Raw genomic sequence first — 16,327 nt, 5'->3', positions numbered from 1 at the left:
CTTTCATTGCTTTAATAGCTGAATGTAGAAAGCTGCCATAAGGAGCTTTGCAAACCATTTGCCAGTGCCCTCATAAGGATTTTATTTTTAACAATTCAGAAGATGCCAAGAAAGAACTGAAAGGTCAAGAAAACCGAGCTAGAAGAAATGGATATGCTGTTTTCAGGCACCTCAACTTGACACACTTGAAGAATGATTTGTACTTCTGGTTTATTGCCTTTTTCTGGACCCTCCAGGGCAAGGCACCTAATTAATTTATGTAATGGACCACTAAAATATCCCTGATTACAATATTTACAATTCACAGCTATATGCATGGATGATTTTGATTCACTGACATAAATATTACTACTTAACCCAACTGGGTAATTCTGCTCCTTTGCTTAGCTCCACTAAAATAAGCATGAACAGTATAGAATGAAATAACTGGTTTAGGCAGATTTCAGTATTCATTATGGATCACATTTTGTCCTTCAACCCTTATATTTACCAGTATTTTCTTTTTTTTCCCAACTTTTACTGTGTGTCTTCAGGCAAAATAATTATAATGTCTCACAGTATAACAGCTTGTGATTTAAAGACAAACCTGCTCCAGTCTACAACCTTTTACTGGAAATATTATCCATCTTTTTCCCTAGTGTGGGCCAAATCTTATTAGATCACTTTTTCTTCCAGTTAGAGGCACAGCGATCCCCTCTCCTAACAAATATGAGTCAAACAGCTCCAGAACAACTGCAAACGGGGCTCAAGGTAACACGATATACTGAAGATTTTTTTTTTAATTTATTAGATATTTTCAAGTAGCGTATTTTAACTACCCTTCCAGGCAAGTTAGCACCAGCCTTGGAGGGAGGGACAGAAGAAGAGTAATGCTAATAACATGGGTTTGGCCAGTTCTTTACGATCCACCAGCAAATGCTCCAAACATTAGAGTATGAGGAAATGCTGAAAAATGGACTCACGTTACTCAGCTTTCAAGGAATCTCTTCAGAACATTCATACCAACACTACACATTTCAGAAGGAAACAATGAAGGCATATGTGCCTTACAATAGCACTGATAAAGATTATTAACGGCTTTCATAAATACTATGCAAAATGTGTAAAGAGCCAGGAAAAATATTGGAAAAATGTGTCCGCTTGGCTCCGTGTCAGAAGTGCCTGTGCAGCTCAGTCTTTTTGCAAAGCTCAGAAACTGCTTCTTTTGTGGATTAACTGAGTATTTCCACAGTAGATGTATTATTTTTATTTCTTTGTGGCTATTTTTGAAATAATTCAGGTTAAATCTATATGATTTTAATTGTTAGATGATTTCAAAGCAAATCTATTTTGGAGAGACAAGTCTTGTTTCAGGATTGCAGGATTCCAAAGTGTCTGTACACATACAGTTGAAAGACTTAGGATTAATCCTGACTTGCAGAAATAACTCAATACCAATAATTAATTGGAATAATTCAGTAATTTTCTGGAAGCATTAAATTTTGATCCAGTAAGTTATTATATGTGCTAGATGTTTCTGTCATTGCACTGACCTTGTAATACCCATGTAGACATCAGGTGTTCTAAAAAAATACTTTGTTTGTCATGCATTGTCAACTAAAGCAAAGACAGGACAGAAAAGAAATGGAGAAAAATAAAGCCTTACCCTCATGAAATGAAGAAGAGATACCCATGGCAAAGAGATGTAAATAGGAAAAGCTGGATGAAAGATGTGTGGAAAGGAAAGTAAAGGCATCACTGAAAACAGGGAAAAAGAAAACAAAAGAAGTGAGGAGGAATGGGAAACTGTTCTTCTTAAACACTATATTCTGAAGGCTAGTTTTCCAATGGTTTTTTTGTAAGAATTGTGAAAAGAAGCAAAGACATGAACAACAGTAGCAATAGCTGCCACTCTGTTTACAATCAGCAGTGATGTTGCTGAACATGACTTGCTGTTGTCAGTACAGATTGCAAAATTGTAATCACTGCTGTATTATCATCAAGAAATTTAAATGTCAAGTCACAACTCCGCAGAACATGCTAGTGAAATCAAGCCATGCGCTAAATTCTACACAAAAATAGCTTTTTATATACGCAACTGACAGGACATGGTGCACACTATTACACATAACCTCGGCATTGCTCAAGCATTTGTGACTTTCTTGATCAGGAAAGTCAAGCGAATGTTTTTAAAGGTGTGAGGTTTTCCGATTAGACAACGCTGATCCACTGGTGGAATATTACTTAGAAAATAAATAGAAAAATGCCTTTTCTGAAACAAGCAGTGTTTAACACACTGATCTAGTAAAACAGGGGACCTAGACAAAACACAAATTTTGCACATGGAATCTTCAACTCCCCTCTGCATAGTGCTTCTTAATTGTTGATGGAATTACTGATTTTGTTGTTGCTGATGGCTTGTTTGAGTTTTGGGAAATGGCACATGGAAAGACCTTGTAATTTCTCCTCCCTCATTGTAAAGATTTTGGTCTCATCATGATAAAGAAAAGGAACCAACTTAGAAATCCTTAAAAGTTTCCACAGAAAGGAAAACTGTTCTCCACCCAGCTTTAGTATGGTTTGCTTTTATAACCAAAACTGTCTCTCCAGTACTTTTGTACATCTCTTTGCTTTGAATGAAAGAACAAGAGCTTTAGAATCACAGAACGGTTAGGGTTGGAAGGGACCTTCAAAGGTCATCTAGTCCAACCCCCCTGCAAGGAGCAGGGACACCCTCAACTACATCAGGTTGCTCAGAGCCCAGTCCAACCAGAGCCTTGAACCTAACCTTGCTCAGAGCCCCGTCCAACCTTTAGACTGGCTATAGGACTCAGAGAGCAACAGCTGTTATCCAGCTTAACACTGCTAGTGCAAAAAATGCCAGGAGAGTGCTGTAGTATTAATTTTCAGTTCACGATTCACCACTAGTACTTAGCATAAGCACGAAAGAGGGCGAGGCAATTTGCAGCCGACTTCTGCTTTTTCCTTTGTCCTCCTGGACAGCACTAAGTGCCTGGGAATGGCACTGGGGCTAATGGAGGAATAAAGAGGAGCCCAGTAACCAGAATGGTCATAAACTCAAGCTGCTGGAAAGGCCATTTAACTTCAGTTTTCTTCAAATGCTACTGCTAAGCCCCACCTTGTCTGTCACATAGGTCCACTCTAATTCATTGTGTAGATTTGGATTACTGAAGAGACATCAAATAATAGATTCAATCAGATCCATTTTGACTGGAAGGATGAACCTCAGAGAAGTTGAGGCTGTCCTCCTCACAGAGTACATGACACTGGGGCAACACTGCTAGCACATGTCACAGTTGAACACTCTCTGGACTCACACTGCCTGATCCATCAGTGCCTTGGAATATACTGGCCAACTCCGCTCGCTCATCCATCATTTTTACTAATAACTCATTTAACCACAAGATTTCTCCAACCCATTGTTCTCTTTGTAAATAAATAAAAAATCTAACACATTTATCGTAAATCTTTCCAATTACACTGCCCCATAAACTGTCCTGAACTCTAAACCTCTCCTCATAGTAAAAGATATTAATCCACTGTGAATTGTTTTGGCTTATTAAGTTTTCATTTATTGCTCTACCCTCTCTTAAAGGGCTGTTTATTTCTTTAACAATATTTTATATGAGCCTTCAAAAGCCTCCTGAAAATTTGTAACAGTTATGATCTTTGGGTCCACTTTCATTCCAAAACAATAATTTATTTCTTTTTTTTTTCTTTTAATAAGTTGTCTAACAGGCTAGAATGACATGATTTGCCCTTGTAAATGCCACTGTGGTTTGACCCTATCAAGTTATACTTATCTAAGTATTCACACTATTTTATCCTTGGGCTCAACAGGCTCCCCTTGTTAGTGGTAACAGGAGGTCATTAGCTAAACTTTCTGCAACATGTTGAGTGTGTGGTTTGCTTTATGGACTCTTGTTGGCTCCTGTTCTCCATCATTTAAAAAAAACCAAAACCAAAAAAAAACACCAACCCACAAAAAAACCCCCATGTAAGTCAAATCTCCTACCTAACCTTTTACAGGTTGTCAAAAAAACCCCAGAAAGAATACAAAATACTCTAAGCTTTAATCCTGATTCCAAGGAAACTAGCACAAGGATAAAAAAGTTTACTTCCAACACACCACTACATGCTATTTGCAGTCATAGCTTTCTCTTTCAAGTAAGCAAAGACTTCTATGCTTTGAAGCAAATTTGTAAACATGGGTAACAAACACTAAATGGTAGAATTTGACCGGATTTCCATACCATTCCTTTATATTCATCTCTACAATAAAAATGTTCCTGCAATTTATCACAAGCTTCTAGTTTTCCATGTTTATCCCAAATGAAAATCTGTAAAAAAACAAACTACTTGCTTCTCTAGAAGAACGTGACTATCATAAACCGTAGCAACGGCAGAAGGTTAAAAAAAAGCAGACATATGGATGCTGGAAAGCTCATAAACCTATGTGAAATCAATTTAGCATTTTATTGTTACATTGCAGTTAAAACCCATTTATAACTTAAAGCTCTGCTTTCAAGTCCAAAGAAAAGGCAGGTTTGGCTGTTGAAAGTATACTGCTCTACAGAAATGTTTCACTAATAAAGCAGTCTGGGTAGAAACAACCACATCGAAATAACATTTAATGCTGCCAGCGAAAGGTAGTAATGCTTACACATTCAGAATACCCCGGTTCTGCCTTTTACAAACACGGGTCTCTCGCGGCACAACTGCGACTGCAGAGCAGAGCGACAGCAGCAGCTGGTGCTGGCGTATTTCTAAGTAAAGGTAGAAGATGGCTGTCGCGGCTTTTGCTTACAGCACTGGGACAAGAGTCAGGGCACCTTGCTTTCCAAGTGCCACTTACTGCAGCAACCACCCCGGCAAACATCGCTCCTGCACTGCAAAACTTGAGAAGGAAGGAGGGTGAGAGAAGACAGAAAAATAACCTATTGTTACTCCTTTCCAGGTGATTTCCCGGTTAAACCTTTTGTGTTGCAGGAACACAAACAAGAGAAATTTAGACTTCTTTTAATCAGTGTTTTCAGTAAAATTTATTCAAACTGGCCTCAATTTGCTCTCTATTCCTTTGTATTAGAAAGTGTAAAGATTACTAACTGCATCAAAACCACAATCTTTTGCAGCATTATAAGTATGGCAGCACTAATATTACTTATTTTAAACTAGTATGACTTATAATGGTTGGCCGTGTCACTTGTTTCAGACTTTTAAACAGAAATAACAAAAGCCCTCCTATTCCATATTTCCTTGAAAAAAAATTTTTAAACAGAAAATCCCAACAACACTTTTTAAAGTTAAGCAGAAATGATCCTTTAATCCTGCAGTTAAAATTTGATATAAATGCACTCAATTTAATTGCCAAATCCTCTATCTGCTTTTTGGATCATAACAAAGTCACTAAAAAGCAGAAATTTACACCATAAATTTCTTAGGCAAACTATAAAAAGCACTATAACTTACCGATGTCATTGCTTCTTTCAGAGGAGTCTTTCTCTAGAGTGCCGGATACCGTACTGCCCACTAATTCCACTTTTGGACTATCACTCCTGCATTTAGATCAAGAAGAGGAGATTTTTTTATTGGAGTTTTTGTGTGGGTTACAGTAAATGATAGCTAACTTGCAATTAATAATGAGAGGGGAAAATATTCTTCCTTTGTAGCGCCAGAGTAATAGCAATGTGTCAGAGAGAGCAATCTCCAGTAAGTAGACATGCTGAATGGATTAACCTTATCTCATTTCTCCTTAACACCTGTCAAAAAAGCCTATTTTAGACATCGTAGTGGCCTGAATAATTCTTCAGATGTTCACAGCATCTCAACATGAAGGAAACCTAAGGGCACAGGGAGATTCTTCAATATCTTATTTGTATTTTTTTCTAATTAATTGGCTTACATAAACTATACTGATGGACTATCTAGAACACTGCAGAAAAGCAGAGAACCTCAAGCTAGCATCATGCTTTTCAACAGTACCTAGTATTTGCTCACAAATGCAGCTCCTCCACCACATTTTTGCACGTTGTTTATGAGATTAGACTACTGATATTGTTTCCATAGGTCCAAAGAACCAAGATCACCTAGTCTGTCTGAAATGTCTTTGGAATAGTCAAGTGTCAAGAGTTGGGACACTCTATACAAAGGAACTACTTTTAAATCAAACAGGAGATCAAACATAAGCAGCATGTTATTCTTTCTATCTCACAACTACTTTAGTTTACTAAAATAATCTGACGAGTGAAACAATTAATTAAAAAAGGGCCACTGGTAGGCGAGTAGCTCGGCATTGCACAGGTCACACAGACAAATCCCTGTGACATTTACTGTGATAACAACTGTTCAGTTAATGCAATAAATGGTACTTACCATCATTATCTTAACAAATATAATAGTCTTATTATCACTTAACAAATACAATAGTCTGTCCACAATGACTATTCCCAGTGCAGTGCTGTAACAATTATGATGTACATAAGGTACCCAGATTATGGGTAAAAATATAGATCTGTCCCTGAAACAACATGTGAACTTCTATGAACAGCAATAACTAGCCATTGACAGTAAAATACATAGCGAGCTCCTGAACCTTGTTGATCTTTTCATTTTGATGCTATAAGCTAAAAACAAATGGCCTGAACCTCAACTCATGTCAGCCGTTTATGGGTAAAATACAAAGTGGCTGGAAACTTTATTTCAGACTTCAGGAAGGCTGTGATAAAGAGCCTGAAAATTTTGTGTTAAAAAACTGGAGGAAGTCACAGATTAAGTGAACACATATCCAGTTAAACATTGTGGTATGAAGTATTCTATGAACTAAAAAAGACCGACAACCAGTTCATGGCCTGAAAAACAAACTAGTCCTACACAGCTATCAATATGGCAGGCAGTCTGCACCAGGAAAATTCATGAAATTCATGAAATTCAACACATTCCTAGAAAAATGTATTAAGTAGTGAGAAGATAAATAAGGGTATTCTCCAAGTGATCTACCTGATCAAAATTAGTTTTCCTATCTTTTAGTCTTTTTTTTTTTTAAAATTGCTTATATATTTGTAAATCTCTAAAAAGCAACATAGTTTCTTGGCTGACAGGGCAATGAGCATCTGACTGCATACTCTGTTCTGCGCACATGTATTTCCCAGCAAACTGAGAGCACCATATGAGTTGGAAGTGCTCTAGTAAACGTGTGAGTACGGTTTTGCAGGAGATTCTTAGGATGGTGTGACTAGGGGTGAAAGTCACAACATTTACCATATGACTACAAAGAATACCAAGATATATGACATCAACCCCACAAAAAAACCCAACTCTGCTCTCCAAAGAATCAACAGGCTTATTATGCCAATCTACATCCATATTGTTGTGAAAGGAATGGAGCCATCCCTTCTTGGTCACAACGTCTCCCTCCCTCTGCTTGTGCCCATGCAGATAAGCTGTCAGCTGTTCGAGACAGATGATCAGCCTGAAAGAAACCCCACATTAATAGAAATCCCCCTGCAAACTGATTAATTGCCATCTGGAGCAACTCCCTGACCCATATGGCTGAACGGCTGCACAAATGCTGGTGCTAACATAAGGGAAGCTGCAGGAACAGGCTGCCAGGAGAGGGAACCTGCCCCTGTTAGCAACAGTATGGATGCAGATTGGTTTAGATTGATTGTAACAATGCCCTTTCTGTAGGTCTTTATGCCTTGCCTACTCCAGAGAATTGACTCGTCGGTAAATTGTACAATCAGAGGAATGTCTAAATAAGCTATGAAACCTTTGGAGCAACTTGACAGCTATTCTCTGTCCCATGTGGCTTTTGTCTCTCCTGTTGCCCTTGAAGCCCTAACCTGCCTCCAAGGAAGGGGGATTATATTGAAACGGAAAAACAATGATCACCACAAAAAGCCAGTGAGATGCATAAGATGCAAGACACTTACTCTGAACAGAAGAAAACCTTCTTCTGCTCAGCAGCAGCCATGGAAATCTCATGGGACTCACTTTATATTACAACAATTTTTCCACCTAGGATCCACTGGTTTTAGCTGGGATAGTGTTGGATGGCTAAACACCTGTCTGCCAATGGGAAACAGTGAATGAATTCCCTATTTTGCTTTGCTTGCACAGGCAGCATTTGCTCTATCTGTTTAACTGTCTTGATCTCAAACCACGAGTTTTCTCACTTTTGCCCTTCCGATTCTCACCTCCATCCCATTGTGAGGGAATGAGCAAGCTGGGTGTGGCTGAGCTTCCCACTGGGGTTAAACCAGGACAGGTTAGCAAAAATTCTGCTGGTTCAATTTTTATTCTAATTGCCTTAGGTTTTTCAGATTCTGGAAAGGGATACCAGCAGGTCTTAAAAATATTTCCTCTCCTATTAAACTGAACTGATTTATAAACAAAACGCCTTTATTGAAGTGACAGCTTCCATCTGAAGCGTCACATTTCTTAAGTTATTCAAGTAATTCAAAATCTGTTCCATGGATTATTTCATTACATGAACTTTCTGCCCTCTTCCTATAAGACACCTTACAAGTTAGAGCTTGCCAAGTAGAACAGCTATATGTGATAAATCCATTAATTTGAATTAGCTGATAAAGTAATTCATAGGGAAACTCCTAGAACTACCATCATCAATATGCATCATCATCACCTTAAAAATCATCTTTCCTTCTAAGTTTTAATCTAACTACTTTTACAAGTAAATTTATTTCAAATAGAATAGTATTAGGTAAAAAGAACTAAGTGTTTTTTTCTGTGCTATACATAGCAGACTTCAGAGAACTAAGAACCCGACAGGGTTACTGTTTAGATCTGCTTTTTCACTTTGATAACACAAAAACTGAAATATCTTTAAAAATGCTTAGCTTATTTATACAATTTTGTACACAGAAAAAAGAAAAGCAGAAGAACAATAAAACACCCCTACACAACTCTAAATGCTTTTAAATATTTCAGGCAAAGGATAAAACAAAAGAATAGCTACCCTGTTGAATATCTAGGCAGTGAACTGAACACTAAGGTACGTATTGGTCTTGCCAAGAAGACATCACTTAGCTAAATGTAAAGGTCACAGCAAATACTTGTTTTTGCAAGCATGCCCAAGTGACCAGCAGGTGTGAACTATATTTTGGATCAACCAGGCGAGCATGTTCAAAAGCCAAGGAGTCCAAAAGAAGCTGTGGCAGTAGCACCTGGATAGAAGGGTAAGTTCTCAGAGATGCACAGCCAAAGCACTTCAGTAAGATGAAACTGGCAGCACAAGGCAGGCATCGTTTTATTTTATGTGTCTCAGATTTCACACTGAGAGAACTTGTTTAATGAACCACATGCAGAGGAATGAGGGGAATCAATGTCTAGGATTTCTATTTTATTCCACCGTGCTGGGTTTGTGTAGTGGCAGTGGTGGGGGGGCTACAATGGCACCTTCTGAAGAAGAAGCTGCTAGAAGTTCCCCCTTTGTCTGGTGGACTTGCTGCTGTTTGGGACTGAGCCAATCTGGGGCAGTGATAATGCCTCTGTGATAACGTATTTAAGAAGGGGAAAATAAAACTGAAGTGCAGGCAGAGAGGGGCAGGTGTGGGCCTCACCCTCTGGCCTCCTGCTGGGCAGCTGTCTGGGCCTGGACCAGAGAAGAGAGGAGAGAAGAGGAGAGGTTTTGTGAGAGAATATGAGAGGCGTCTGCCTGAGTCCAATTGTGAGGAATTGCTTCTGAGTGGAGCAGCTGCGAATGCCAAGGTCACTGAAGAAGGAGGGGGAGAAGTAAAGTTGCTCCTGGTGCAGTCCATGGTGAGGCAGGCTGTCCCCCTGCAGCCCACGGAGGCCCATGGAGGAGCAGAGATCCTCCTGCAGAACATGGAGGACCCCACGCTGGGGCAGGTGGATGCCCGAAGGAGGCTGTGACCCAGGGAGAGCCGGTGCTGGGGCAGCCATTCCTGAGGGCCTGCACCCTGTGGAAAACAACCCCTGCTGAAGCAGTTTGTGAAGGACTGTAGCTCAAGGGAGGGACTCCACGCTGGAGCAGGGGAGGAATGTGAGGAGTTCTTTCCTCGAGGAGAAAGCAGTGGCAGAAATGACGTTCTGATGAACTGACCATAATCCCCATTTCCTATTCCCTCCCTGTGCTGCTCAGGGGGAGGAGGTGGAGATGGTCTGGAATGGCCTGGAAAGATGGGAGGGTAGGGCGGGAAGGTGTTATTAAGATCTGGGTTTTTTTTTTCTTTCTCATTATCCTACTTCAGTTTTATTGTTAATAAATTTAATTTGTTTTCCCTAAATCGAGTCTGTTTTGCCTATAACAGTAACTTGAATGATCTCTCCCTGCCCTTACCTCAAACCTGGAGCCTTTTCTTATATTATCTCTCCCCCATTCCCTAGGAGGGCGAGGAGGTTGAGTGAGCGACTGCGTAGGGCTTGGTCCTGAGTCAGGGCTAAACTACGACACCACTCTACTCTATACTCCATTCTGGTATTTAATTTACCGTTAGTATACTTGAACTTCAGCAGTTCAATGGCAGTTAATTTTTCTAACAGTAAAATAGTAAAATTATTTCTATGCCTATATTCTAGTACTTCTTCACGATGTGCAGCTTGCCCATTTTAGGTAACCTCTTTTTTCTATTTTTTACCTATTTCTATCCACTATGCACAAAGGAAGTCTACAGTGCACAACCCAGATGCTGATGACTAACGTAGCCACGTAGTTGTGTTAGCAAGTCCAATCTCCCAGTGCTCCTTAAAGGCTGTAACCACTTCTGATAAAGAACATCATGTAACTATAGAATAACAACCAACATTAGAGCATAAATACTTGACAGCAGTATTCTGCAGTGGTACCAGTTTAAAGAAGATTCTATGAAGACACATGTATTTTGCTAAAAATTGATCTAAAATGATCAAAGAAGACAGACTGAAACCAAGCTGGCAGTATTTGACATGTGCATTGTCTAATGCTGTTCCTCAGTACAATCCAAGCTTTTGCACTGACTTAGTGCCCTCGCTAAGGTGGAATAATTTGAGGTAAACTAAGAAAGTCAACATCTAATGCAGGTATTCCCCATATATGTACAGTGGAAACTATGATGCTTCAGTAACAATGTGTTCATCAGCAGAAATAAACTAGTAATGAACAGTCTAATACTGATCTTGAGAAGACAGTTATGACTGAGCCCAATGACTAGAAGACATTTCTTTCTTATTTTTGTTCTTTAAATACAGTTTACCCTGAAATAAATTGTGACTTTAACTGTAAAATCTAAATTCCTTAAATGTGTGTTTATTCCACTAATCCCAAAAGCACCAGACAGAGCAAAAACAATACCTTGCATGAGTCACAGGCACCACTGGTCTTTCTGGTCGTCTTGGGGGCAAGGTACCAGGTCTATTCACAGAGTTTGCTTTGGGTGGCCGAGGTTTCTTCGGAGGTATAGCAGGAACTGAAGGCTTCTGCAAGTCTAACTGTTTTTGCTCTCTCTCTGATCTTTCTTTAAATCAATTATTTCCAGAAAAAAAGAACACAGATATTATTAAGTGGAATTCATTTGCACTCACAAGTCTACAATTAAACAAGAGCTCTTCAACTGTAGAGACACTGTATACAAAGAAAAAGCTTATCTCCTTTCCACTTCTGTCCTAAATCATTCTTTATTTGAAATAACATGTTTACCACAAACCAGTTCTTCGCCCTGCCTGACTGTTCTGCCTATAAAACCTCATGGCTGAAATCTGTGTGCAGTGTCTGAATGGGAATGTTGTTTTTTATTTTAGTAACTTACTGATTTCTGAGTGTAAAAGTTAAAATGGCAAAAAATTCCATACCATATGTAACAATTTCCCAAGAGCACAACTTATATCAAATTCTAATATGAAACAATATTAAGTTAGAAGGTCACAAATATAATTATGCTGGATATTCTTAACATCTCTTGAACAAACAGTGAAATATAATTTCCGGGGGGGGAGGGGGAATGTGTGTTTCAAGTGAACTGCAGTTAAATGAAAATATAAGCATTAAAATTTAGCAATGTTTGGCAGCATGTAAATGCCTTGGAAAAAATCACACCTTTTATTCAGGTTTTTAAGCTCAGAGTTATATGCTGAATTTTTCAGTTTGCCAGTGAAAAACCGGATCATTTGCAGGATGGATTATGCATAGTTGGAAAGTGCCACAATACTAATATCCAATGCCAAAAACGTAACTCTTGTAAATAATAGGCTTTACATTCATAATACAAGACAAACATGTAAACATGTTTGCCACACCATAGGAAACCTGATTCACCTCAAAGGACAAAACTCTCAAAGAGACCACAGTTTCATTCTCTGTATCCTACTATGTCAACGTCCCAATTCCCTTGACAACACTGTCTATGCTGTATCGTGAATATTACACCTCTGTACACAGGTAAGAGGTACTGGAAATGTTAAAGGGTATTGCTTAATGGGTTTTAGGTTTCAGTCTCAGAAGATCGTGGAATAAAACACCAGAAACACAATCCACATTGGGTTTGGAATAGTCCAGTAAGTGACTGTTGTTCCCAGGCATGTACCTTTTTTCAGTACACTTTCAGTTGATGCAGTCATTGAGTCCTCTGTAACACGGAAGCTTTTCCAGTGTATCGTGTAATTTTTACACATTTACTCCTGTGACAATTTATACTGTGATGGTGTGCAAGAATCTAAACTATACATGGAGGACAAGCTAGTCAGCATACCAACACACAGCATAAAGAATGTTCCTGTGCCACCCCTGCTGCCACACCACACTGAACAATTCCTACCACTCCTCGATACTCCAGGCATGACTCCTATGGCCTCTTTTCAACATTTAGAAAAGTTACAGATATTTATACCCTGGGACAGTAACATATTTAAACTTCCTTCACAGTTTTGACAGTTGGCTTTGTAAATCCAAAAATGGAAAGCAAAGGGTTTTATTGTGAAGATAACCACAATAAGTAGTGCACATATGCAAAAGTAAAATATGTAGATGAAAGTGCTAAAACACCTGTCAGATCACTAACACATACATCCCGAAACAGATCTTGGTGCAAAGTCTGAATGTTGTGGCACTAAATTATAACTGCATATTATACATTTAGTCTTGTGCATATACATGCTTTTTAAAAGACTGCAAGTTCAAATACCTGATAGTTAAGAAATCCCATAAATAAACTTGACTGTACAATCTAATAGTCCACTTGAATGTATGAAACTTGACACTATCTTCAATTAGAGAACCGGTATAACTATTTCCCCCAAATTATTCAGAACATACAATGAACACCACGAAACCGTTGAAGGTTTAATTTGCTTGTCACCGCTCTGTGTGGTACCGTGCTCCATTTCTTTCAATGTTCAAACCTGTCTTTGAAGACTGAATTTTTTTATTTCTTCACAGGTTTGCCTATGACTTTTGTGACTACAACAGGGTGATTCATAAGCATTGATGACTATGTCTTCACAAAACCTCTCTGTGAGGCCAGAAAACCACCAATCCTGTTTTTACCTAGAGAACTGAGGCATACAGATGTTAAAAAAAAAAGTATGCACTAATCTGGGGTATCTCACTTGATCAAGGAGCTAAGTTTTACTGAGCACAGAGCTTTAAACAGCATTTTATGTATTGAGAACATACCTCCCCTTGACTTTAGCTGAGCCTACAAGTACTTAACAGCTCTGGAGTGGTACAATTGAATACCATGAATTTAGTCCAAAAGCAACAATGAGATCCTTTCCAAAATGCGTATCATCACAGATCTATCAGAGTGGGAAATAAACATCCAAGCAATACATTTAATGAAAACAGGGACTGCACATTTCATACCTTTTTCTTCTGTTCGATTAGGAAGACATTCTGGCCTTTCAGGAGGTACCTTTTTGATTTCATGCTTTCGATCTGTAGTACCTGTCAAAGAAAGGAAAATTTGGAATTCTGAGCAAGTCAAGAAACCAGAATATACGGCTGCATAAGACTGAATTCTGCAACTTCTTAGGCTTTTTTAATTCTCCAATTTGAAAGTGTCTTGCCAAAACTAACATAATCTGGTTTCAAGTATTTGCTCCCACCATAATGAGAAAAAAGCAACTGGATGCTTATGTTTTCACAGTCAAGTTCACAGTTTCCAAAGAGCGCACCTCAAAAGAATAGGCACCTTCAGACCACTCTGTGAAAAAAAAAAATTCAATAACTACAGATTGTTAAATGTGGATAGACCCTTTAGCACTGTAGACATACTTAACTGAAGAGCAATTCAACAGCGCAGAGAATCATTAGGAATAAATCAATTAATTGGGCATTTCTGCCAAGAGAATACTTAATACAGATGAATAGACAAGCCTTATTTTACATTAAGTTAAAATTCCCCTCTTTTTCACCTCCAGTACTAGCTGTTCACTTCCACATATTAGAAGGATGAGAATTGTCGTACTGACAGTATTCTGCATGACTATTTTAATTGACAGCTTTTGGCCTGGAGGTGTAAGCCTCTGCCTTCTTCTGCCTCCCTACTAGACACTCTGACATACTGATTTCTGTTGCTATAAGGAATACGGGAACTTGTGGCATCAACAATGGGAAGATTTTGCAAAAATTTCCTGGCACACGCAAGATGCAAACTTCTAGTCCCCGTATTATAAGAAATGCTTTACTGGATATTGGCTCTGCTGCATTGGCTAACTGCTAGGTGCTAATGCCATTTCAACTTAGTGTGTTGAAAACTGCTTTAGGTAACACTGTTAGTATTTCAATAAAAATTACAGTAGATGACATCCAAGAAAAACAGAGGAGGCAGGGCAGGGAACACAAGGCAATTTTTTTGCTTCAATCTATTCTATTATATGCAGGTCTCCAGCACATTTACATTTTCTGAATGCGCTGTTGCAACTCTCTTCTGCAGCTGGTTCCTAGAAATGAGTACTCATCAGTGCAAATTGCTCATCAGTGGTGATTACCAGCCATTGTTTCTCTACATAACTGTGCTGTTGGACAGGCAACACTTGTATCACTTATCATGTCAATAAATAATACTAAATTGCCATTTTACAGTTGGACTCGATGATCTTAAGCGTCTTTTCCAACCTAAATGATTCTACGAAAAATACTTCACTCTTGAGAGGAGAAACTGTTGCTAGAAACCAATTAAAGCCTTTCTAAACATGAGTTATGCAAAGCACAAATCAACATATTGATAATCCTGGACGTACTAGTGTGTTCAAGCAAAAAAGAGACACAAGTCTATAGATCTAATTACAGTAAGAGTAACAGTCATCATTAATACACAGAGGGACACTCTCAAGCCATGTATAAAACAATGAGCCTACAAACACTTAGGAGCTCCCAGGCTGTGGGAGTGACCGGTTTGTGACCCCCAAATTAATCAGTACTCAGGCAGGCACCCTGATCCTGCCTTAGCTGCCAGGAGAAGGTCACCTGCAAGGAAGCTCTGGTGACCTCCATCCCAGCTCCTAGAGGGACTCAACAAAGTATTCCCACTCTCCAGTCTAGAAGCGGTTGTATTGCTTATCCCAGCTACTCAGTGAAATGCCTACTGCTTTTCAACCGCTACATAACAGACCCACTCTCCTAACTTGGTTCTCCAGTTTCCTCCTTACTTTGTAAAGCAGCGCAGCATATACACCCTTGGCAGTCTGCTGCTGTGCAGAATTTGGAAATGCAGCCAAACTTCCAGCTCTGCTATAATACAAACTCCTTTATCTATATACCGCTTGTACTACAAAGACCAATTCTAATTCTCTGCTATGATTTTACACTCTGCATCAGAAGATAACGATATTTAATTATTTAGGCTGCAACTGGCAGTTCTCAATTTATTCATCACACTATAACTGGTGAAATATGCAGAAACATGGTTACCTACTATCAACAGTAAGGCCTGACAAGGGATGTAGTAAAATACAGTGTTATCTCGGCAAAGTGATAATTTGAGAAAGCAGAGGAAGTCAGGATGGTAATAAACACAGGATGATTTTCACCTCTAAATACATATAAGAAGAAACCCTTGTGCATAATCAGCCAGGACTTGTCAAAGACAGAGTATGAAAACAAATAACAACAATAGCTTTGGCTTTACCACAGACTTAGATGGCCTTAATCAAATTATCTGCATCTTTATGCATCCATTTTTCCTTCTGAAAATGGGCACAATATCCTGCTACGGTGACACAGCTAATGCGTTGGTACAAAGTATTATTCTTTAATTATAGGAGTATAAATTGAAATACATATAATGTTTTATAGAAACGTGTTAAGCTATGATGCCAGTTGTCACCAAGACATCTTTAGTATGCAACCGCCACTAGATGGCAAAGTTATACT

The 16,327-nt window shown here is 38.8% G+C and overlaps 1 protein-coding gene across 3 annotated transcripts in view; it reads right to left on the bottom strand.

Moving 5' to 3' along the window:
• SH3KBP1 (SH3 domain containing kinase binding protein 1) overlaps positions 1-16,327 on the bottom strand; it is a 239,903-nt gene that overhangs the window by 13,018 nt on the left and 210,558 nt on the right. For all 3 annotated transcript variants that reach the window (XM_086767422.1, XM_086767439.1, XM_086767432.1), the window contains 3 exons: positions 13,817-13,897; positions 11,312-11,474; positions 5,470-5,555 (listed from right to left, as the gene is read on the bottom strand). In XM_086767422.1, the coding sequence (XP_086623548.1) occupies positions 5,470-5,555; positions 11,312-11,474; positions 13,817-13,897 (330 nt within the window). The remainder of the gene's footprint in view (positions 1-5,469; positions 5,556-11,311; positions 11,475-13,816; positions 13,898-16,327) is intronic.

Source organism: Chlamydotis macqueenii, chromosome 1 (assembly GCF_036417535.1).
Source record: "Chlamydotis macqueenii isolate bChlMac1 chromosome 1, bChlMac1.mat, whole genome shotgun sequence".
In the NCBI taxonomy this organism is placed as follows: domain Eukaryota; kingdom Metazoa; phylum Chordata; class Aves; order Otidiformes; family Otididae; genus Chlamydotis; species Chlamydotis macqueenii.
This window is presented reverse-complemented; position numbering and strand designations above follow the sequence as displayed.